Below are 23,355 nucleotides of genomic sequence, written 5' to 3' on the forward strand. Positions count from 1 at the left end.
TTTTTTTTTTTTTTTTTTTTGGGGATAAAAAAATTTGATGAGAGTAATTGACAAGATGATGCCTTGCAACTAATTCACGTCAACTACACATGATGTCGAGTAGATTTTTATCTTTCTGATCTAATGATTAGATAGGGTTTATTTTTTTCTGGACGAAATAAATCATATCTTTTACAATTAGACCTAGTAATTTTTTTCCTTCTCTCACAAACAGCTTTTTCCCACAAATATTTTTTTTTCTTATTTGGGAATTTTTTTTTTTTTTTTGGGGATAAAAAAATTTGATGAGAGTAATTGACAAGATGATGCCTTGCAACTAATTCACGTCAAGTACACATGATGTCGAGTAGATTTTTATCTTTCTGATCTAATGATTAGATAGGGTTTATTTTTTTCTGGACGAAATAAATCATATCTTTTACAATTAGACCTAGTAATTTTTTTCCTTCTCTCACAAACAGCTTTTTCCCACAAATATTTTTTTTTCTTATTTGGGAATTTTTTTTTTTTTTTTAGTGATAAAAAAATTTGATGAGAGTAATTGACAAGATGATGCCTTGCAACTAATTCACGTCAAGTACACATGATGTCGAGTAGATTTTTATCTTTCTGATCTAATGATTAGATAGGGTTTATTTTTTTCTGGACGAAATAAATCATATCTTTTACAATTAGACCTAGTAATTTTTTTCCTTCTCTCACAAACAGCTTTTTCCCACAAATATTTTTTTTTTCTTATTGGTGAATTTTTTTATCTAATTTTTTTGAATATGGCTGACATGGCTCTGTGCCAGTTGTACCGCAGTTGAAGTGTATATTGGTATTGAATGCGTTGTGTTGTAAGCGCCACAAGAACATATTGCTCTACATTGCTGGTGGCTGACGATGCTGAAGAAGCTAGCATCTATGAGACTGGTTTCTAACCTCACAATTCAGTGGCAAATTAAAAGCTTATTTCAGTGGTCTTAAAGGAGTCTAGATTGCATTTGCACCCCTCCCCACTCACCCATTCCTCCCCATTAATTTTATTGCAATAATCCCACCGCAATGACACAAATGCATGCAAATAATTGTTTCCAGATCAGCGGAAGAGACCATAAGTCGCAGCTTAGAAATGCTTTCTAAGTGAAAGAAACAGGAACGAGACAGAGATTTTACATGAGAGTTGAAACTCTGAGAAGAATCAGAAAGCACACACAGAGAGATATAAATATAAATAGGTAGAGCTGTGATCATGATCTCAGTCTTGATGCTGTTTAAAAAGAAAGAAAAAAAAGGTAACTGCTGGAGAGCCAAACACTAATTTGGGTGAAAAATTAAAATAAAAGAAAAGAAAAACTACTCACAGTCAGTCCAGCTGAATTTTAGCTTTGAATTGATCACAATCTGCCTTTTCGTTGACTTTATTCAATAGTTAAGAAAAGATTTGATCTCTGAACTCAAAACAGCTCAACATCGGACACTCACGGTTGAAGTTGACATCTGCCTTGACGTCCCCTAAGCGACTTTGGAAAAGGTGTGTGCATACGGCCAGACAGAGATTTAAAGAGAAGTGACAAAAACAAATGAGGCAGATTAGCAGTGCTGGCCGACAACTGACGGTGTCATCTAGGACATGTTATCGAGGAATATCCTGCCCAGATAATGAGCTGATAGGGTGTCATGACAGACTTCAGTCAGAGGCCTCTTCAGTGTTGTTCCAACACTGACTGCTACCGGACATCATCCTTGTAACCTCTTTAAACACCTTTAGGGGCGCCCCTGAGTTGAAGCATGTGTGTGGGAGACTTTAGTTATTGTATGAGATATCAGTTAATGCAAAGCCTTCGCATAAGAGACAGATTACACTCAAATCTTTAACCGTGTGCCCACTCGTTTGCCTTTAGCATAAATTAGCTAATTAATACTCTGAATGAGCCTTCGGGAATAACAACAGCAATAATTTAGTAACGTAAGCAGACAGGCGAGGAGGGGGCGGAGGCGTATTATTTGACAGTAGAAGTGTGTGGAGAGGCAGGGAGCTCCGGGGGTCTCCGGTTGGTCCATGAGCGATGGAAGCGCGTCCCCGACACTTCAGGTGATCGAGAGGGAAGCAGAGAGGAGCGGGACGCTGGCCGCTGCTGCGTCGCGTTAGAGAAACAGCCAAGAGTCAGAGGAAAATGACTTGTGTTACGTCGCCCGGAGCGCCAGCTTCACTGACAGCATGTCTGCTCTTCGTTGCGGGATGTTTCGCACAGAAAGTAAGTTAGCATTTGTTTGCTGCATTTAAAACAAAATTAGAAGAAGAAGGAAAGGGGGGAAAAAAGAAGTCATTCACCACCTTACTCCAGCGTGTCTTTCTCCTGGATACACTCAAACCACGAGCTTCATCTGAGTAACTTAATCAGCTGTTTACTTCAAAGTTTTGCGATGTTGTTTTTGACTCTGTGAGAACTTAAAGTAATTTTTCTTAAAAAAGACAAACTGTGTTTCATTTCGGGATAAATATGATACATGATGAACCTATTGCGTCATCTGCGTGTTCGTTATAAACGCACTGCTTTAACTAACCACATGCGAACTGCTGGAAACAAGCTAACGCATTGTGAAATTTGACATTTCAAAGTGTTTTTGTGTTTGTGTGTGTTAAAATAATTTAGCCTGCGTTACTTTGTGTCGACGACGCAGATAACCTCGTGTTGCCTCCTGACTTTTGTTGATTGTTGAGCAGGAACTCGCGTGTGCCTGTTTGACAGTTTTAAAAAAAGAATCCGCCGTCACGACTTGTTTACTCATCTCGATTCGAGCAGATCTGCCCTACTTCACCATCCATCCAGTCTTTATCTGTTTTATTTAATTAATTTAATTTTTAAAAATTATTTCTAAGCTGAACTTCAACATTGCTCATTGCATGCAGCTCGGCTTTCAGGGCTTGTTTTGATGGCACAGGCGTGTTTTGGTGTTTCTGCACAGCTCAGGGTTGGAGAATGGCATGCAGAGTCCAAACTACTGAAATGAGAACCACATTGAGAGTATGTTCACCTCATGTTTTATGTTTTCACTCAGTATATAATCCCACGCTTTGCCCCTGACATTATATAATGTGTATACAGGCAAGCGCAGACTGTCGAATTTTGTTGAACATATTTTGTTTGGATTCTGTCAAGGCTCTTCTATTCAGGTCTGGCTGATTGGGGTGTGAGTGCAGTGAAATCCCGGTACCCCGGTAAAAAGTGTCGAGGTGCAACAAAAGCAAACTTAAATGCATTTTATGTGGTAGACTGATGCAAATTACTGCAGTTGCAAAGTGGAAGGAAAATGATGAGTAGATTTCTAAGATAAGTGAATTCGGATGACAGCAGGGTTGCACTGGGTTTAATTTAAGGGTAGCAGAGTAAGAATGTCCCAAAACAAACCTCACTTTTCAGATTTTAAATGGCGAAAAAAAAAAAAAAAATCGGTGTAAGTTTCCTCTTTCTTCACAATAATACATTGCGGTGTCCCAATCCGATATTGATGTTGGAGAGATAATCATATTATATTGGTCTGCATCTAAAATCTCTGATTTAGGCACAGCAATCCTCTCCAATATTTAGTCCGCCCCATCATTTCTACCCAGAGATGTTTGTATCCCACACGCTGACCCACTGTTCAACAATAAATGGGTCAGTTGTTCTCATACTTTCTCATACTTATTGTTGATGACTGTTGTTCTCTGAGTAATATTGCTTGATCTAGCCTTTTTTAGCATTCCACACTACAATAAAAGTAATAAAAGTATGTTTGATTCGTGCCTTTAATATCAGTATCGGCCAATATGCAAAGCTGCAAAATGGGTATCGTATTGAAAGTGAAAAAGTTGTATTGGAACACTCCTAATTATGCCTTGTGTTGGTCTTACTCATAAAAACCCTGATGAGATACCGAACAGGGTTTTCTCCAGTGTATAATAAGTCTGGAGGGCCACCATGCTTTACTTGCACCCCCGCCAGGCCGAATGTTGTTTGTTTAATTTTAGTTTTTTTTTCCAGCGTTTGCCTTTTTTTAAAAGACTTTATTGGTGTATAGGTGTTGCTTATACTGTCTTCCAATAACACAACAGCCTGTTCAAATTTAAAAATTTCCTTTCAACTCAAACCATTTCTTAACTCAGAAACACGGTGAGCTGCTGGAAGACTGCCCTAGTGCCCTGCCATTGGTTGGGCTAAGTAGGTTTTCTGGGGGGGGAAACCTCACTGGTGTTTGTGCAAGTGACATGCGTCAAAAGTATGAATACTTTTTTTTTCTTTTTTCACTCTTTTTGTTCTTCAAGCGTAATCCCTACGTACGTGTAAACACCGATTGAAGTGCAGCCTTTAAAAGTGCTTTTTGAACTTCCTCAGCTGACTCTTTTTCTTTATAGATGACTGAATCCTGTGACTGATGTCTAAATTTAAGGAGCTTTACCTTTGACACACATATTTTGAGGTCATCAGGAGCGAAGGAAGACCCGTGGCTTCCATCTGTCAGGAATCATCCTCTTCCGCTTATGGAGCTGGTCGGCTCTGCAGCAGAGTTCTTAGAACTGGCCTGCAATAAACCGTCGATGTATCAAATTGTTTGCATCTACCGCTTTAGTTCCCGTGCGCATAGGGTGCACACTATCTTTGCAATTATCTGCCTGAGGGGGCATGGTAAATGATGGCTTTGTCCTCTGTTCCCCTTTTGTATTAAGTTGATTTTTGGAACAGCATAAATAAGCTTGGAATTTATTCTATCCCCTTGAGAGCAACAGAGGCAGTCGGTCCACAATTCAGCTCTTTGGTGGCAGGAGAGTGAATTTGATCTTTGTTTTAGTGCTCCGCTTTGTGTTTCGGAAGGTTTATTTGAGATGGAATGAGGCGGGCATTCATTACTAATTGAAGTGAGTTGTGGGACAAGTGAACAGTGGATTCACTTATTCTTCTGTTGAATTATAAGACAACATGTCCACACAGCCCATCAACAGCTAAACATGTCATCGAGTGTCAGTAGACTGAAGTGGGAACAGGACAAAAAGGGGCCCACCCCGACAAATACAGCTTGAAGTTCTGTCGAAAGGACAGAGAAAGTGGGCAGTGTTATTGCAGCAAGTGTTTTTGTGAAAGATGACCGCTGATGATTTAACTTGTTGGATTAGATGAACACTTAACAGTCAGACCTGGCTTTTATGTGTAGTCTTGAGTTTGGACAGGACCTACAGACTCGCATTATTATGTATATTTGTGGGGTTTTTAGTTCTAGAGATGGGCACAAATAAAATCCAGCTAGAACGTAAGGACTATGGATTTTTTTTGTCACCAGTGCAGAGCCATTTAAAAATATACATATGGTGATAAATAGTCCCAGTCAGATCTTTGATGAAGAAATTAAGTGACATCATGATTCATAATCTATAGAAATGGGGCGGGGGGCCTTCAAGTTTTATCATGATATTTTGTGGTGCTGTAATGATAATTAAAGTGATGATAAGAACTTTGTTTTATTTTTAGGGAACTGTATGGCTCTGACTGTATGACACAGCAGTCATATCCCACAAACAGATACTTTTCTTGGAAAAACATCCGTTTGTAATTCACGTCTTTAGGACACCAGCCACAAAACGAAGTGAAAAAATTCATTGAATTTATTGATTCTTTCATTGAACCAAGATTGGAGAAAATGGTAAAACTAACAGTCCCAACAATGTGGACAGATTTTTAAACATTGTTAATTGGAATTTGTTGGAATTTGTCCAATTACCAATCTTATCAAAATTATTATCATGGTAAGAAATTTATCGCAATAGTTGATAAACGATACGATAAATGCCCACCGCTAATCTATTGTTTTGTTTTTGTTTTATGTTAGACCCCTTTGACAGCTTCAACAGCTTCCCAGAAGCTCTAGGAATCTGTTTACAGGGAATTTTTAATTGTTTTTCAAGAAGCGCATTTGTGAGGTCAGACATTTGTATTGGATGAGAAGACTTGGCTCACTCTCCTCTACTTTAATTCATCCCAAAAGTGTGCTATCAGGTCTCTGAAATGGCCTCGCCCATCCTTCTCTTCCTGGACTCTGCTTGGAAAAGGGAGAGATGAAATCCAAACTGTTCCCACCAACTTGGGAGTGTGGAGTCGTCCAAAATATCTTAATGGGCTGAAGCAGCAAGACTTTTTTTCACTGGAACTGAGGGACTCCTGAAAAAGCAGCCCCGCACCAAAACACCCTCTGCACAAAACTTTACATTTGTGAGTAGAGCTACACCACTCTGGAGTCCAGTATCAGAGCGCTTTACACACCACTGCATCCAACTCTTTGCATTTGCTGATGAGTGCCACATGAAGTTTGTAGGTCCGTGGCTGTTGACTCTGCAGAAAGTTGGTGGGCTCGGCGCTCCCTGCACCTCATTATCTTTGATTTTACTTGGCCTGTCACTTCATGGCTGAGTTTCTGTTGTTCCTAATCGCTTCCACTTTATTATATTACCACTAATGGGTCACGGGGAGATATTTATTAGCGAGTTCAAAACTGGACCTATTGCACAGGTACCGTTCTGGAATTTACGGAGCCCATTCTTTCTCAAATGTTTCTAAAAACAGCTTGGATGCCGAGGTCTCCTGACTGGGACTTTTGACATGTTTGCTCAAACAAGGCTAAACTATGTTAAGCAGCAACTTTATTGTTTAGATAAAGTCACCTAAAATGCACATGCCTGTATCATTTTTTTCCAAATACTGCTCAAAACATACAGCTACAGTCTTTAATAGTAGTTTCTACCATCTTGCTAACTAAGCTAGGCTAAGGTAGCTTGTGTCAACGTGATTCACTGATGATTCGACACACGTCCTTCCAGTAAATCGCTGGCAGACAAAAGAGACGGGGAGAGTTGTTCTTGTGATGAATAAACTTAGAACTTTACTTTGAACATTAAAGCAGAGTAAAATTAAAAAAAAAATCTTTTGTTGAAAAAAACTAAAGAAATGGAGAAATGGATATGTGTGGGCGCAGCTGGCAGTCTCTCTTTTGTACTGAACATCATCGCAAACTTTGGAAGCAGAAAATATCAAATTGAAAGAGAAAATCCCTGATTTGTTACATCAATTTTTTCTTTTTTCTTTTTTTAATTCTCCGTGCAAAACTTAGCTGAATTGCTTGATCATGGATGCAAGACCAGCAGTGGATGTGAGTTGAGCTTCTTCAAGGACTCTTAATTTCAATCTCTCAAAAAAAGTTCTCATCAGTCCCAACACCTGGGATCGGGTCAGAAGAATATCTCTGCTGATTACAGAAAATCCCCCAGAGGCCACTGTTTGTTTTCTCCTATTTGAACTAGTCTTTTGTAACTTCTGTGTGGCTCAAAAATCTGATGAATAATTTCCATTCACAACACCTCTGACATTTATCACCTGCACTGTGTGTTGGTGCATCAGCCTCCTCCAACCTGTTTTCTCCACTGTTAAAAGCTGGGTGGTCATCATGTATGAGCAATTCTATCATTTCCTTTGTCGTGGCTTTACTTTTTCATCACTGATGCCAGTAATAGATAGGGAAAAGGGGTTGCGGCTGCCTGTGTTCTCCCTTTAGGCGTGTTCAGCCAGGTGGGGCTATTATGAGTGGTGGATTAAGTTTGTTGTCCCAATCTTACAAATTACAGGCTGCCTTCCTAGCTTACCCTGAAAAGACTTGTGCGGCAAGGATATGCGTGGGCTGTTCACAGGATGTGTTGCTGCAGCCTGTATTATCAGCGAAAGCATAAATAACTGGTATCTGCCAGGGCCTGATTAGAGCAGCTGAGCTGAAAATGAACCGCTTCCGGTCACCAGCTAAGTGATCGGAGGGTTTCAAATGAGCAGAAGATTGTGCAAAAGCCCCAACTTTTGAGAGAGGAGCCCTGCAGCCAGAACATTTAAATCTGTTACATAACGCTAAGTATGAGTAGCATACCTTTTCTGTGGTAACATATCAACCCTTAGTTAATGAATGGTCCCAGATGGCTTGGTTACTTGGCAATTTATTTTATTTTCTTTCCTTAATAAGATGAATGAATAAACTCTGGGTTATGTACAGTGAACCCCCGGTCCTGGCACACAGTGGGTTAGGTACCACAGCCACCAGCGAATAGTTGAAATCTGCAAACGCATGCAATGCATTCTAAGAACACTTTAAACAGTTCAAACACCAAACGCACCTTAATATGCACAGTGGAAACCATCTTGGTGCTTGATGCTGTACTTCTTCCCTGTCTCTGCTCTTGGGGTTACAGCCAAAGAAAGATTAACCAATAACTTCTCAAGTAGAATTGCATCTAGGTATTTCAACGTTGAATATTTGTGATATGCTCTTTGAAAAATCAACAATTAGTCAATTTTTTTACAAATAATTTCAAGTTATGTTCCACTGAAAAAATCCACAGACACACATGCGTTGGTCCACGGTGTGCTATTAAACCTTTCTGGTATCCGCTGCCAGGGTAATTGTCTTCTGTGATGTTTTGTTACATTACGACCACATCTAAAATCCAGTAAAACCAACCGCCTTCAGAAGTTGCTGAATTGAACTGGGCGGGGCAGTGGCACAGTCGTAAAGCATGTAATCCACACATGGAGGCCTTAGTCCTTGATGTGGCCGTCACAGGTTCAGTTCCTGACCTGTTGGCCTTCGCCTCATGTCTTTCCTGTCGTTGCACTACTAAGTAAAACCCACTAGAACCAGAAAAAAACCTTAAAGAAATATAAAAGGTTTCCATATGTGTAAGTGGAGTCTGTCTGTGTTTATTAGTTTAATTACAACAGGTGTCAAAAGTTTTAAGAGAACATCAGTTGCATACTATGGAAAAAATTTCAGTGGAACAAATTAGCTTCGGCGGTCCGTTGTTTAATAAATGCAGACAGGTGTGGAGGTATAATCATTCTGTATGAATGCTTTTCTAATTGCCACTTTAAGAGGGGAGAAATATGTGAAAAGTAAGCTGTGACTCAGTGGTTTAGATAAATACGGCCAGCTGGGTCAGAGCGAACAGGAATTCAGTAGATAACTGGCCAACTTATCTGTCTATTTCCGCAAACACCAGCAGGCGCACAGAGAAGGCGGTACTTCCAATGCGTATTGTTCTGAACGGTTCCCAAACGATTTGTATTGATAATGAAGTGCATCAACTCAGTATCTATTTAGAACAGAAGGAATCAATGTGTCATTTTACTTCCACCTCACTGTACTTTTGCTAGTTTATCTATATGACAAATTCCAACATAACAGATTAAAATTTGTGGTTCTGATGTGACGGAAGCAAAAATGTTGCGTGGGTCTGAATTCTTCTGGAAGGACATATGGACTTTTATTCAATGAGCTCAGCAGATGTGCAGTTCCACCAGATGTTTTGCTAATTGCTGCTGGCTAGTCTGAAGGAGCTGAATGGGGGAGTCATGGGTGGGGGCTGCTCAGTGAGGCACAAGCTCTGAAGTTTGGAAACTGCAGGTTTGAAGAGGAGCTTCATCCTTGAAGGCAGCTCTCGGTCCCACCAAGCGTTTCGTGCAGCTGGAGATAAAGGTATTTCTCAAACATGCATGAAAGAATCAAAGCAACACTCCAGGTGTGTTTTTGATGAGTGGATAACATTGTAACACGATGTAAAGCTCAAAAAAGTCATTTTCTACTTTTTTTTTTTTTTTAGCTTTTAAAAAAATGTTTCAGACTATTACTTTTGGCAATTTAGCCAAGCCAGGCTCTCCTACTGCGCTGTGCAAACCTGTAATTATAGTTAAAGACATTCATTGGATATCAAACAAAATTTTGAATTATTTCTTAAAACGTTTTTTTTTTTTTTTACCACTGCGGAGAGGAGGTCAGGATTCACCACAGAGTTCCACAGACTCCCTTAACAACGACCACAGCTGCAGCAGCTAGTTTTTTTTTTTTTTTTTGAGAAAATATGTTAATAGCTTTCAAACCACAGACATGGAAAAGAGCGCTTCTTCTCTCGCCTGCCTGGCCACATATCTGTGCAGGTTTTACGAGTGGAGCAGCAATCATTTACGGTTTCCTCCACGTGTCCGGTGACGGCCATCTTTCCGTGGCCACTACTGTTATGTGGAGCGAGCCTGTTGTTTTGGGTTCAGATAGGTCTTTTTATAAGTCTGTTGCAATCTGGAGAGCAGTGAAAGCCGGTCCACACTGTGGTCCAGGGCTAAATTTAAGCTTCCACGTTGTTCGAAAACCTAGAGTTGGACTCTAGAAGTGGACTCGCTTCCACTGATCCCATCTGGAGAAAGTCAGAAAAAAGTGTGTGATAAAACCCAGAGCAGAGCATCAGGGCCTTTCCGCAGCTGTGCAGAGGGACCTCAGGGAGCTCCTCTCCTATCAGTTTCTGCATGCAGCTGTGCCAAAAAATCAAAAACAAAAACCTAACCGTTTTTTTTTTTTTTTTAATGGTGACTGTGTCTGTCCTGGTTAAAAGAAACTTCATGAGAGAATTGAGTTTTCCTTTCCTCGTCTCTAAGGACTTCTCTCATACGCCTGTCTTTAGGAGAACTTGCAAGGTTTCTTTGAATAACCAGAGAAATTCTTGTAAGCTTGTTGAACTCCAAGAAAAAATAGTTTTTCTAAAATTGAATTAGAGGCAGTCATAATTTTGTTACATTCACATAATTGCATAATTCCTCTTATTTAATTTTTTTTTTCCCAGAACATTTTTTTTTGTCCACTTTTTTTTTTTACTTACAAAATTAGTTTCAGTCTTGGATGTTATTTTGGTTCGCGTAGGAATATTTGTTATTTTTGTCATTTGCGTCCAGGATTTCACACCGACCCTCGTCAAACCGAAAGATGAATCTCCAAATTCTATTTTCTATTTATTTTTTGCTACATTTATGCTGTTTCTTCCGGTCGCTTCTTCCACATATCATGGACGATTGTAAAGCCTCTCGCGTGGATCGCACTTACAGAAGCAAAAGCCTGTGAGGCGGTGTCACTCTTCTCTATTAAACAGGGCTGCTGAGGATTCCTGCCCCCTTACAGGGGCCTGCCTGCCTGTTTGTGAGCCAGTTTGAGAGTGTTTGTGCATGAAGGCTGGTGTGAGAATGTGTGTGCGCGTGTGTGTGTTCGTGCATGCTAACAGTATTTCAGCAGAAGGTGGCTCATGTTGCAGAGTTTTCACAGCAGCGTCACCAGCCTGGGTGGTTGCAAAAAAAAAAAAAAAAAAGAAGAAGAAAGCTTGGTGCAGCAAACAAGGCAGCTTGATGGTCTCAGTTGTTAGATAGAGGGTTGTTTACATGTAAAGTGCTGGTCCTGGTGTTTTTATGACCTGCAGTTGAAACCAGAAGTCCATATATACCGTATAAAAATGATTACTATTTGCTGTCATAGCTGTTATCAAAAATATATACCTCAAGCTTTTGTGTTTGACAAGATGGAAAGGTAAAAAAAACAACAACAAAACTGTCAGTTGACCAAGTTTGTCTGTAGCACATTTCAGTAAATGCAAGGGCTCCTCGGGAAGGAGGAAGACATCACATCACCCCAAAAGGACAAACCCATTTGTGTATGGATGCAGTTTAATAGCAATTATTCCAAATAATAAGGAAATGTATGCAAGATTTAAAGGCATTAGTAAACAAACATTATTTTTCCATATTGAAAAATAGAAATAAGTTTGGTGATTCTAACTGACCTAAAACAAGAGACATGTTCGATCTGATGTTAACTTCAGACAGAAAAAAAAGTGGGCATGTGTCTTTTTACTTGGTGTATGAAAACTTGTCGTTTCAGTTGTATATATTGGAAGCATATTTTTTCCTTGCACTCAGCTCTTACACCAGCTCAATCGGAAACATAGCTACACTCCAAAAACAAATCAGCGCTCTCAGAGATGACCGCATCTTTTCAGATGTTCCACTGAATGAGACGCTTCAGGCCGTCGTGTCCTTAGTTGACCGTCCCCTGCCCAAGGACACACCTGCTACCACCAGCCCAACTGGGACACTAGCTGGTTCTTGCATAAAGCTCCAGCTTGTACCTTATTAGCATCACTTCATTAAAATATGATCCAGCCAGCCTGTCCATTTGTGGAGTGCCTCACTAAAACAGCACTGCGGCCTCATTGTTTTGCCATGAGAAAAGGCATCCTGGAATAATTAGCGGCCTGCCAGTGGAATGGCCTGTGATGTAACAGAACTGGGATGTTTGGCATTATAAGAATGCCCCATTTCCACTCGCCACTGTGGCACTTCAGAGTCCTTTCATGTGTAGTCTACCATGTACGTCCCAGTGAGCAGTGGACCTCCCAGCCAGGGAGAAATAAGATGGTCTCATCACTGACACAGCTGTCTTTTCACCACTACCCACTCTAGGCTGGGCGATATTTGCTGCCTCTTCTTGTCTGGTTGACAATCTCCTATTTTATTTTGGTTGACAAAAGCTGCCCATTTGTTTTTTGTTGTTTTGGGGGGGGGGTTTAATCCAAAAAGCAGCACTTTGTCCTTCCTTTCCACCATAATAATTCAAAGAGGTTTCCCTCATTGCTCAATTCTCCTGCAAACACCTAAATCAGCTTACACTCCCTAACTTCAGCATGAACAGCATTCGTTCCATGTAACGGTAATTTCCGGTGCTCTGGCAGGGCAAGCGAAGCATGCCAAGAGCTAATGTAATTACATTGCTGTTCATTCCAAAGGAGTAGCAGCAACGGCTAACTTGACATCAATGCGCGTGCTTCCTTTTCAAAGTCGGCAAACGTTTCATTTTACCAGTTTTAATACGACTCATGTGCCAGAGACGTCGGGGTCGTTTACGACAACGGTACGTCTGTTTGTAAATGCAATTAGCAAAATATGCAAGGGAAGTAAGCTGGTTAAATTGCTGCATAGCTGGTCAGCCACACACTTTCCCATTGCAACTCTTGGAAAGTCAGTTGGAGCTAACAAATATGTCTGATATGCCTTCACCAAGATCCGCATCGCAGCCTGTAATGTCTGCACTTATATTATGCATAAGTTGGTCAGAGGCTGTAGTTCAGCACACAATAATTTTGCACAAAGATTCGACTAGCAGCTTGCTGTACCTCCAGCTGCGTTCTCACTCTGAAGCAGAGCAGATACTTGTGCTGTAAGGTCGAGGTTTGTGAATAAAACACTTTGGGATCAACTTGCAGCATGGTGTGCTTTCGATAAGACAATCTAACTGCATTTGAAGAACACTCCTAAACAAACGGCATCACAAAGACCAAGGATCACAGCAGGCCAATCACAGATGAAGTTACAAAGAAGTTTTAAATTCGGGTTATAAATCAATATCTCACGTATTGGCTTACTTCGTCATCCGAAAATGAAGAGAGCATAGCACGACTGAAAAGCTATGAAGACATTGCTGTCCACCTAAAGTGAAAGGCTTGGATTGGAGTACATTAATCAGCCAAGAGGTCCCTGGTTACTCCAAGGGAGCTGCAGAGATCCACAGCTCAGGTGGGAAAAGCTGTTGACGGGATGACTTTCCATTTGATAATTTTGACTCTTAAGGCAGAGTGGAAGGTAAAGCTCTGTTTTTGAAAGGCAGCAAAAGCGGCCAGTGTTTGAATAGCCCACGGATGTTCAAAGACCAATAGCAGCAGGTGCAGTGAGAGGTGGATTTGGAAAGTATTGACCTTGGAGGTCTAAAACAGAGCTTCACACCACGTTTTTGTAAGCCATGTAGAAAATCATCTGTCATTTTCCTTTCACTTTGCTATTACGTACTGCTTAATCCCAGCAGGTTACGTTTAAGTATGTGCTTGTAAGATGACAAAACTGGCAACAGTTCAATGAGCGTAAATACGTCCTAGATTTTTAAAGCACCTCATGAAATTGTTCAGAAATTATATCAATAAACTCACTTTCACAACTTGTCAGTTTTGTGGAAGTTTTTTTTTTCTTTGTTAAATGTGTTTCAGCAAGCTGCCTCATCTTTCTGTAAGAGATAAACAGCCTGAAACCCTGTTGAACAGCCCACACATGTCATTCTCACTGTACTGTTGTAAACATGCTATCGGAGGCCATGAAGTGTTTTCACGTATTTCTTTACGAGGTCGGACTTCATTAAAAAAAATCTTTTTAGCTGAAATATGATGAACTCAGAAAAGTTTGGCAATCACCACTCAGATTTCTGGATACACAATTTTGACTTCTCTAATATTATTCCTGATGATATTCCTGTTTGGCATTGTCTTAATACACATGCAAGTGTATTAAGACAATACTCTTGCCCAAAGATATGCTTTTATAAATGTGCTAACAAGCGATCAGATAATGAAGTTAATTTGTTGAGTAGCTCCTAGTTGTGTTCTGATGGAATTTTGTGCATAATTATTAGTTTATAATTCACAAACAATGAGGCAGGAGCAGGACAAAAAAGTTAATTTCCCCGATAACTCTCATCAACAAGCTAGCCTATTTCTCCATCTGCCCATTAGCGGGATGTATGTTGGGGGTGGGGGGAACAACCTTCCAAGCTTCAATTTAGGAGCAACATGGAGCAGCCTCGTCTACTTTTCTTCCTGTCTCGAACGCAAGTGTTGCTGCAGGGTGTTGAGTTTGTTACCTGTCTGGCAAGGGAGGGGGGTCTCCTCGTCTGGGGCTTTCCCACAGTTAAGAACCGAGGTGAACAGAAAGCCTCATAAACGCACAGCTCCCCTACAAAGGTTTGGTTTTCAACTCCCCGGACCAATAAACATCTGCCTATGCTTGGGGCCAGGGTCCCTTTTAAATCTCCATACACCTGGGAAGAATTACAGCCAGTGGGGTTTGAAGGAATGCCCCCAAAGGTCACCAAAGCCAGCCACACAGGCAGTACACAGGCCTTTGCTACACAGGCAGAGTTGAATAGTTCAACTCCTAGATGGTTCATGTGAGTGAGCAAATCAAGACTACGGCTTTCATGTATATTTACCTTTGGCCTAATTATATTCAATCAGATCAATGTCATTGATCGCCATTAGATTGAATTTCAAGATCGCGAGTATACAAAGTCACATCATTTAACTGTTGGTTGTACTTGTATTGTAGAGCAGCAATAATAGGAGATATAAGAGTCTCGTTTTAATTTTTAAAAGGCAACAAAAAAAAACATTGTTTCACATCGATTTGGGAGTATGTGCTTTTCCTACTTGGCTTTAACACCGTTCCATTTCACGTATTAATTTATGTCCATCCATCCATTTTCTTTACACCCTTGTCCCTCAGTGGGGTTGGGAGGGTTGCTGGTGCCTATCTCCAGCTAACGTTCCGGGCGAGAGGCGGGGTCACCCTGGATAGGTTGCCAGTCTGTCGCAGGGCAACACAGAGGACAAACAACCATGCACACACACACTCACACCCAGGGGCAATTTGGAGAGTCATGTTTTTGGACTGTGGGAGGAAACCGGAGTACCCGGAGAAAACCCACGCATGCACAGGGAGAACATGCAAACTCCATGCAGAAAGACCAGGGCCAGGAATCGAACCCAGAGCCTTCTTGCTGCAAGGCAACAGCTCTACCAACTGGTCCACTGTGCAGCCAATTATTACATTATACATATACATTAATTACATTAATTTATGTATTTCAGATAATGGAATGAATGTTTTATCTGTTTATTATTAGTCTTCAGTATGGGCATGATACTGTTGTGGCTGATTTTAAGAATATTTTACTGAATCCTTTCCTGAAAATACACAATCTTAATCCAGTCAGTGTAATCTAATTTCATACCAATTTCTAAATTTTCTTTCATTTGGCGGGGGAAGTTGTCTTTCTTTTGCACTTGCAGTTTGTAGATCAGTTTTTAGTCTGGTCAATGAAGAAATAACACTTTTAAAAGTGATAAATTATCTTTTACTACTTCATGGACTCCTAGCACCTTGGTACATTGAGACGTCAGCTCTTGATGCGGTAGGCCACAGCATTATTCCTTATCCGTGGATTAAAGGAGTAACATTGCAGTGGTTTAAGTCTTAATGGATTGACGGAAGTTTTGCAGCCACACAAGAAGACACTCACTCTTCAGAAACTCCTCTCTCGTTTGGTGGACCTCAGGGATCCGTACTTGCACCTGTTCTTTTTTTTTTTATCTAATTTTTTTAATTGAATTAGTATTTTTTTTTAAATGCCCCGTCACATTTTGTTTCATCGCTACGCAGATGACAAATATGTATATTTATGAATGAAGCATAATGCTAAAACACCTTTGAAAGCCATTTTGAAACATTTCCTACATTTCTAAGAATAGATCAAACTAAATCAAAATTAAGTGAAGACAAAGTAGAAGTCCTATTTTTTTAAACTTATAATTAATAATATAAATTGAACTTGACCCTTTGAGCGGTTATGCGTGCCTGGAAACCTTGACAGGATTTTGGACTCTCGATTCTATCTTTAAAACCCGCTTTTTTCAGTTATGCGTAATTGCGAAGATTAATGCTGCATTTATTTAGTGCTCTTGAAAATGTCATCTGTCTTTTCTTGTGGTTGGACTGTTATAATAGGCTTTATGTCGGTGTCTTGAGTACCTAAAGTCCTGTATCTACTCTGCAAGAACTGAGAAACCCAAAGTCGTAGGACAAGAATGACATGATTGCTTAGCGGCTCTGGTCTGGAAGTTCTTGGGATAGGATATGGACAAGCTCTTTTCTCATGTGGCGTCCCAACAGCTGTTGTGTGCACGGCCAGAAAAAGGGCCTATGAAGGGAGCCATGAAGATTTCCTTGGAGCGCTGCACTTGAGATTCTCAGAAAGTGCAAAATGTGCTGACCAGAACAAACATTTTCTGTTCTTGCCACTTTGACTAAACAAACTAATTTCTCAGCTGTTGTGGGAATATGCTCAGGCTTTCAGTGACGTTTTAACTCTTGAAACTCCAATGAGATTAAAAAGACAACTGAGACCAGGTCTCAGTGGCAGCTACCCCTAGAGGGGTTACTGCCACTTTGTTCAATGTTCAACACACTGGGTTGTCTTATCAGTTTCATTGTCCTGTGAATTTCTTTAGTACTTCTACAGTCAGTGTCTCTAAACTTGCTTTGCTCATTTTTAACAATGATGCTGACAACGATGCTGACACGGATATATTTTTGGGAAGATTTACTGCAGGCTTGAGTGAAAATGTGATCTTCTTAATGCTGGAAGAAAGCAGAATGACTTGTATTTATTATGTTTTTCAGGTGTATTTCGACTGCGGTGCCAAGGTGGATGTGGTGGACGTTCAGGGCCTCATTTTGTCTCCTGGCTTCCCCTACAACTACTCCTCAGGGACTCACTGTGTTTGGCAGTTTGTTGTTCCAGTTGATTACCAGCTTGTTCTGGAGATATTTGACTTTGACGTGTTTGAAAGCCACGATTCCGAAGCTCAGTACTCTGCTTTCTCTAATTTTGAAGAAGACGAAGAGGCAGCAGCAGAGGAAAGAGGGAAGGTCACCCCTACTGGCTCATCTGCTGACGGAATCTTGTCGGCAGCCGCAAAACCAGCGCCTCGGAGCACAGGGGATCTTTTAAAGACTTCCCGAAAAGGCATTCCTAATCAAGTCGTGGTCCAGGAACAGTCTTCAAAAATGGAGATTGCCAAAGTTTCAAACTCTGCCAAAAGATCTGCAGACCTGTCCTCTAGTCAGTCTTCATTGCCCCCTTCTTCCCTCCTTCTCCTACCTGGTGCTGCGCCACCTGCAGACAAGGTCAACAACTCCGTCTCTGCCTCTCCCTCAAATGAAAATCTCAGTCCCACTTTGAACCCAAGCGGGGTTATGGAGGAGACCACCTATGGCTCACCGCCCTCCACAGGAACTCCTCCTGTGAGCCCTGAAACTCAGCAGTCCATCCTTGACGCCTGCCCCCACGACGTCCTCTACATCTCAGACCTCATCACCTTTTCTTCTAGGTTCTGCGGGTCCAACCGCCCTCCCAGCAGCCAGCTGGTTTTTGGCTCAAGCCAAGAGATGGTGGAGGTCATCATGGAGCTGATCACAACCACCCACTGGGGACGCGGATTCGCGCTTCTGTTCCACTACCACAACCTGACCGAGCCGGGAGGGGACCAACAAACCACATCCCCGTCAGGCGGCAGGGTGGACTCCCTTCTTGCCGCTGTGAGCGGAGCCGCTTTCTTTGCTCTGATGCTCACGACTGTACTCTGCATCATTTTCAGGTAACAGAAGCAACCAAACAATTTAAACCAGTGGAATGGTGCCTAGAAAAAGGCTTAATGGAACGGTTAATTGATCTTAATACAGTCGGTGATTTGAGTTTGACACCGGAAGGTGCAGAAATTCACCTTCTAAAAATTTCTTGCAGTTTTCATTAAACATTGGCAACTGGAGCCTCTGTATTAACTTAATGTGAAATAATGAAATAATGAATAATGGCTGTTTTATAAAAGACATAATTAATTTGGAAAGACAGAAATGATGCATACACTGATCAGAATTTTACTTCCGATTTCCGATTCATTTTTGACTTGCTAATACCAGTATTAGTTGATTTTCAATTTCTCTCTATAAGTCTTAAACATTAAAAAACCAAAATGTTTATTTTTATGTTAATTAATTATATTTTGAGAAGGAGCGATGCCCTTCTATGTGAGAGAGCAGCTTCTGTAAAGGAGGGTTTCACAAAAACAAAGGCAAAAGTGATTTTGAGTTAGCTTCAGCATCTTTTGTCAGTGATTAGCAACACTAGCATTAGCAACCGTGAACTCCCCAGATCTGAACTCCTGCATCTCCTGCCGCTGCGCAGCTCGACAGAAAATGCACAAGCGCTGGCCTGCGTCGTCACATCCCTGTAATGTTGTCTCAGCTGGGCGCCTCGGTGCCTGATGTGGTGACCTTTGGTGATTAGCTGGCTTCGGCTGTGGCGGCGCGTCTTCCTTGATGTCGGCGTTTCTCACCAAACACCGAGAGGGCATTCAAGGTGCAGCACCTGGCATCAATTCCAGCACCACAAAACCTGAAAGGCAAGATGAAAGCAAAGGGCGGGAAACTGAGCGACTGGGGACAACCGGGAGAGGCAGAGCCCAATGTGAGTTTGGTAGCAGTACCATTCACAGGCTGTTAAAAAGGTGTAAATTACATTTGTTCCCAGCCTCAAATAAGTGCCGCTAATCTTAAGCAAGCGTAATACTATCCGTTCTGACGAGCTGATTGTTTTACCCCCTCCCTGTCTGAACGTCTGGAAGGGTTTACATTTGTGCCTGTAATAATCCTCAACTTTCTGAAAGAATTTGAGCAGCTTGGTACATCGGTCCCTTCGCAAGCACAATAACTCTGCAGGCTCTCACTTTATAAGGCCTGTAAAATTAGAAACACGTGTTCCATAAAAAGGAAAGTGTATATAGCAACAACAACAACAACACCACCACAAACGCAGACGCACAAACACGCTTTAATACGCAACTCCAAATGCAAAAGCTCGGTAGCTGTTTTTTGTTGTTGTTGTTTTTTTTGTTTTTTTTTTTGTTTTGCTTTGTTTTTTTCCCTCCTGATGTTCCCTATTAATTTATCTGAGTTCACTGAAACAGCTGGCACCAAGCTAGGCTAGTCAGGCACAATCACGCAGGTTTTAAGTAGCACTGAGTTCACCTTCAAAGGTGAAAATCGTTAGGAAACAGCCAGAGGTGGATGAGGGTATCCGCAGGGGTTGCTCTCCGTTTACTGGTGACAGGTAATGAACTCACTCAGCTGTGATATTCACTTTTAATAAGAGCCTACATGCCCGCGTATTTCATACTTCACTGGGCCAAATAAATCTCAAAACGGGGAGGAAAGTTAGACAAATACTCCAGAAAAGACTGACAACAAACTCCATCTTTTAAGAATATTAATAACAATAGCCGTGTGTGTGGAGGGAGCAATATTCAAAAATATATTCCCTCCCTTTGAAGTTTTTCACATTTTTCAACAACCATCAATGTATTTTATTGACATTTTGATATGACAGAACAACACAACGTGGTGCGTGATTGTGAAGAAGGAGGAAAGAATCCTGGGTTCTTCAACATAAAAAAAAAAAGTATAAATACTTCTGAAAAGTCAACCTAGTTTACTCTGATACCCCTAAATAAAACCCGGCTCATTCAAGCACTATCAGTTGCCGGCACATTAGTGGGTAGACTCCACATATGTGTAATTTAATCTCAGCATAAACCCGGCTACTATGTAAAGACGTCAGAGGTTCGAGGCTAGCAGTGGACATGAAGGCCAAGCAGGCAGGTTGAGGTGAAAGTTATGGAGAGGCTTATCGCACGATTAGGCTACGAAATACAATTTGAACCTTTCCCTGAGCTCTGTTCAATCCAAGTGGAAAAAGAACGGTACAACTGAAAGCGACCTGAGAAACGACGGACCACCTAATCTGACAGGGCTGGACATGGAGAGCATTAATCACTACAGCACACGAGAGGCCCTACGGTGAATCTAGAGCAGCTGCTAAGATCCACAGTTTAAGTTGGCAGGACAACTATTAGCCTTGCACTCCATATATCTGCCCTTTTGTGACAACAAGAAAGCGAATGTGGAAGGAAGGCCATAAGAAGTCTTGTTTGAAGTTTGCCACTATCCATGTGGGGGACAACGCAAACAGGGGAGAATGTGTTCTGGTTAGATACATTCAAAATGGAACTTTTTGGCCTGCATGAAAAACGCTGTGTGGGCGAAAGGGAGGGCAGATTATGGGAAAATTGAAGAAGTTAAATACGGAAAAATGCCTTAAGACCTGTCACTGAACTTCAACCTGGACAGAAGTTAATTTTTCAGCCTAAGTTTGTTTGTAGGAATGCAAGCTATCAATTATTGAGTTAATCTAAAGTTGATTGATCTCATCAATAGACTAGCAATTAATAAGTGGCCATTTAAAAAAAAAAAAAGTTTTTCCTCTTGTCAAAAGGGCCGACCGTCTTTCCATAACACGAAGGGCTAAATTATTATTACACTACATTATTATTATATTATTTTGTGTCAGCAGTATTGAACACTGACTAAATAAACAGAAAATTATTATATACTTTGTGACAATTAAGTAATTTTTGAACGAACTCTATTAAGGTGAAACTTAAGCAGCTTGTTGAGTTTTTATATTTCAGAACAGAACCGCCTAAGTCACATTTCTCATTCAACAGTGAACTCTGTTCAGACCATTTCTCTTCACCGTTCTGGGCTAAGGCCGCCATCTTTGTTTCTGTATCAACTGACTTGGCTTCTGGATCAGCGGAGGCGCCCTCTGCTGGACGACGGGGAAACTGCAACACTGAATGAAGGTCCAAGCGGATGTTTTGAGTCAATCGATTGGAACTAATTTTAATCTAATAAACCATTAATCAACAATTAGTCAGAAGTTCATTAACTGTTCATATTCCTAGTCGGTTGCAGTGAAATGTTAGTATTCCTTTACTGGAGTAGTCCGTTCAAGTCTAGGGAAAATGTGGCAATCATGATGTTTATGAACTCTGTCAGTCTAGTTTGATGAAGCTTATTCTGTTTAGCTGAGAATAACTGGAAGAATTCAGTCTCTAAATGTGCAAATTACTGACTCAGGGGTTTGATTACAAACACAGACTACAAGAAAAAAAAATACCGTTTTCCTTCTACTTTCCAATTATACACTACTTAGTGTTGGTCTATCACACAAAATCCCTGTAAACACATTTAAGCTTGTGGTTGTAACGTAAAAAAAAAAAAACAGGTTTAAGGCAAGGCGAATGTAGGAATAATGCCGATCCTCCTTTAATGGTAATTAAAATGGAGAGACCGGTTAGAGCTTGTTATCACACATCACAAAGTTTTAAATTCCTACCAGTGAAAAAATGCAACGACAGCTCAGCAGCAGCCATTACAGGAACGGTTGGAGACGACTAGAGCGTTTGTGAGAAGTCAAGTTTTTGCGGTGCAACTTGCTTCGTTATTCAGGGCCACAACAGAACAAATACTGAGTGAGATCGCCACAGGTATGCGGGAGTTATTATACTAAAAGTTAATGGAGGTAATTATATTGCCAGAAAGCTCCCATTTCAGCACAGCTACATGGGACTGTGTCCATTTTTACATTTCTGGTCAAACTGCGAACATCAGAATGGTTTTCATTCAGCAGCAGCTTCATTTAAAAAAAAAAAAAAGCTTTCTCTCACAGATCTGTCTTTAATTAGTACTTGAACTGATTATGGTTATTTGTTTGTTTTCCAGACCCAAACTGTGTCCAAAAAGAGCCAGTTCCTGCACATCCAGCAACTCTGAGGTACAGAAAAAAATGTTTTGTTTTTTTTGTTTTGGTTTGGGAATTTTTTTTCCCCTAACATCCTCTCTGTTTGGCATTTTATTCTTCTGAAAATTTGGTGCTGGAAATACATGATGCACAAAGCTAACAGTTTTAATAACTTTTTAGTTGAACAGTGTGTGTGTAGAGGGGGGAGAGTGGGGAAGAAACAACCCCAGACTGTTAAATCCATAAAATTGGAGTCAGGGGCTCCATATTAAGCGCTGATTATTAGAGACTCCATAGGGAGTGAGAGGTGGACCTTGTCTTGTTTAAATCTCTGACGTCAAGGCGCCTGTTGTTTTTCTTTTTTCCATAGCTGTTCGTGTGGTGAAAGAATTTGCAGGATGCCTACGAGTCTGGCATGGAATTTCACAAAAAGGAAAAAAAAAAAAAAAGATTTAGAGATTATTTGCTATTGACAAATCTATTCCTCTTTATAAGCTAAAATGTTCTCGTAATATTTTCAAGTGGATCTTCTTTATCTAAAGACTCTGTTTATAAGAAGGATCAGATGTCGGTCCCTGTTTAAATACGTCTGCTTCTCCTGGTTCATCCCTGTTTGTTTCTCCGCATGAGACTTATCCCCTACCTGCCTTCTTGTCTCTGCTGTCTGATTCATTTGTCAGACATTCCTCTGGAAATGGAGGTTTATCCGGGATCACTGGACATTTCTTTTAATATATTTTCGCTACCGAGGGCCAACGCCGCCTACTTCTGTGGCTCTACCTCACCCACTCCCCACTGAGCCGAACCAGCGGAGGTTCACTCCAGGTCACAGATTTACAACAAAGGCTGTTTGGTAACATTTGCAAAGCCTGCTTTACGGCCTTATTATCCTTATCTGTGTTGTTGTAGTGGAAATTAGACTTTGACTCATTTTTGCTTCTCAATTCCTCAGTCAACGGAAAACGTGATTATAACCAGCTAATAAGAAAATAATATTTTTCTTATTAGAGATGTGCCGATCAGGTTTTTTCCTGCCGATTCCGATCACCCATGATCACGGCCGATCACCGATACCGATCACATCATTATAAATTTTTTTAATCATAAGCACTACCGTTACATTATGTGGAAAAGAGAACCATGAATTCACCTTAATTTAGACAAAAACTTGTTTTTAATAACTTTTTCCAAGAA

General features: G+C 40.8%; 1 protein-coding gene across 2 annotated transcripts in view; it reads left to right on the plus strand.

The window, feature by feature from the left end:
* The first annotated feature begins 1,808 nt into the window (after positions 1 to 1,808).
* The window catches only part of LOC103141346 (uncharacterized), a 34,058-nt gene continuing 12,511 nt past the window's right edge, over positions 1,809 to 23,355 (plus strand). Inside the window, exons 1-3 of one of the 2 annotated variants that reach the window (XM_007556965.2) lie at positions 1,809 to 2,240; positions 17,142 to 18,118; positions 22,143 to 22,194. In XM_007556965.2, coding sequence (XP_007557027.1) covers positions 2,160 to 2,240; positions 17,142 to 18,118; positions 22,143 to 22,194 — 1,110 coding nt within the window. In that variant the 5' untranslated portion in view covers positions 1,809 to 2,159. Of the gene's footprint in view, positions 2,241 to 17,141; positions 18,119 to 22,142; positions 22,195 to 23,355 lie in introns of those variants that run through there. The other variant, XM_007556967.2, reaches the window with a different exon arrangement.

This window comes from Poecilia formosa, unplaced genomic scaffold, assembly GCF_000485575.1.
Source record: "Poecilia formosa unplaced genomic scaffold, Poecilia_formosa-5.1.2 Scaffold82, whole genome shotgun sequence".
Lineage (NCBI taxonomy): Eukaryota > Metazoa > Chordata > Actinopteri > Cyprinodontiformes > Poeciliidae > Poecilia > Poecilia formosa.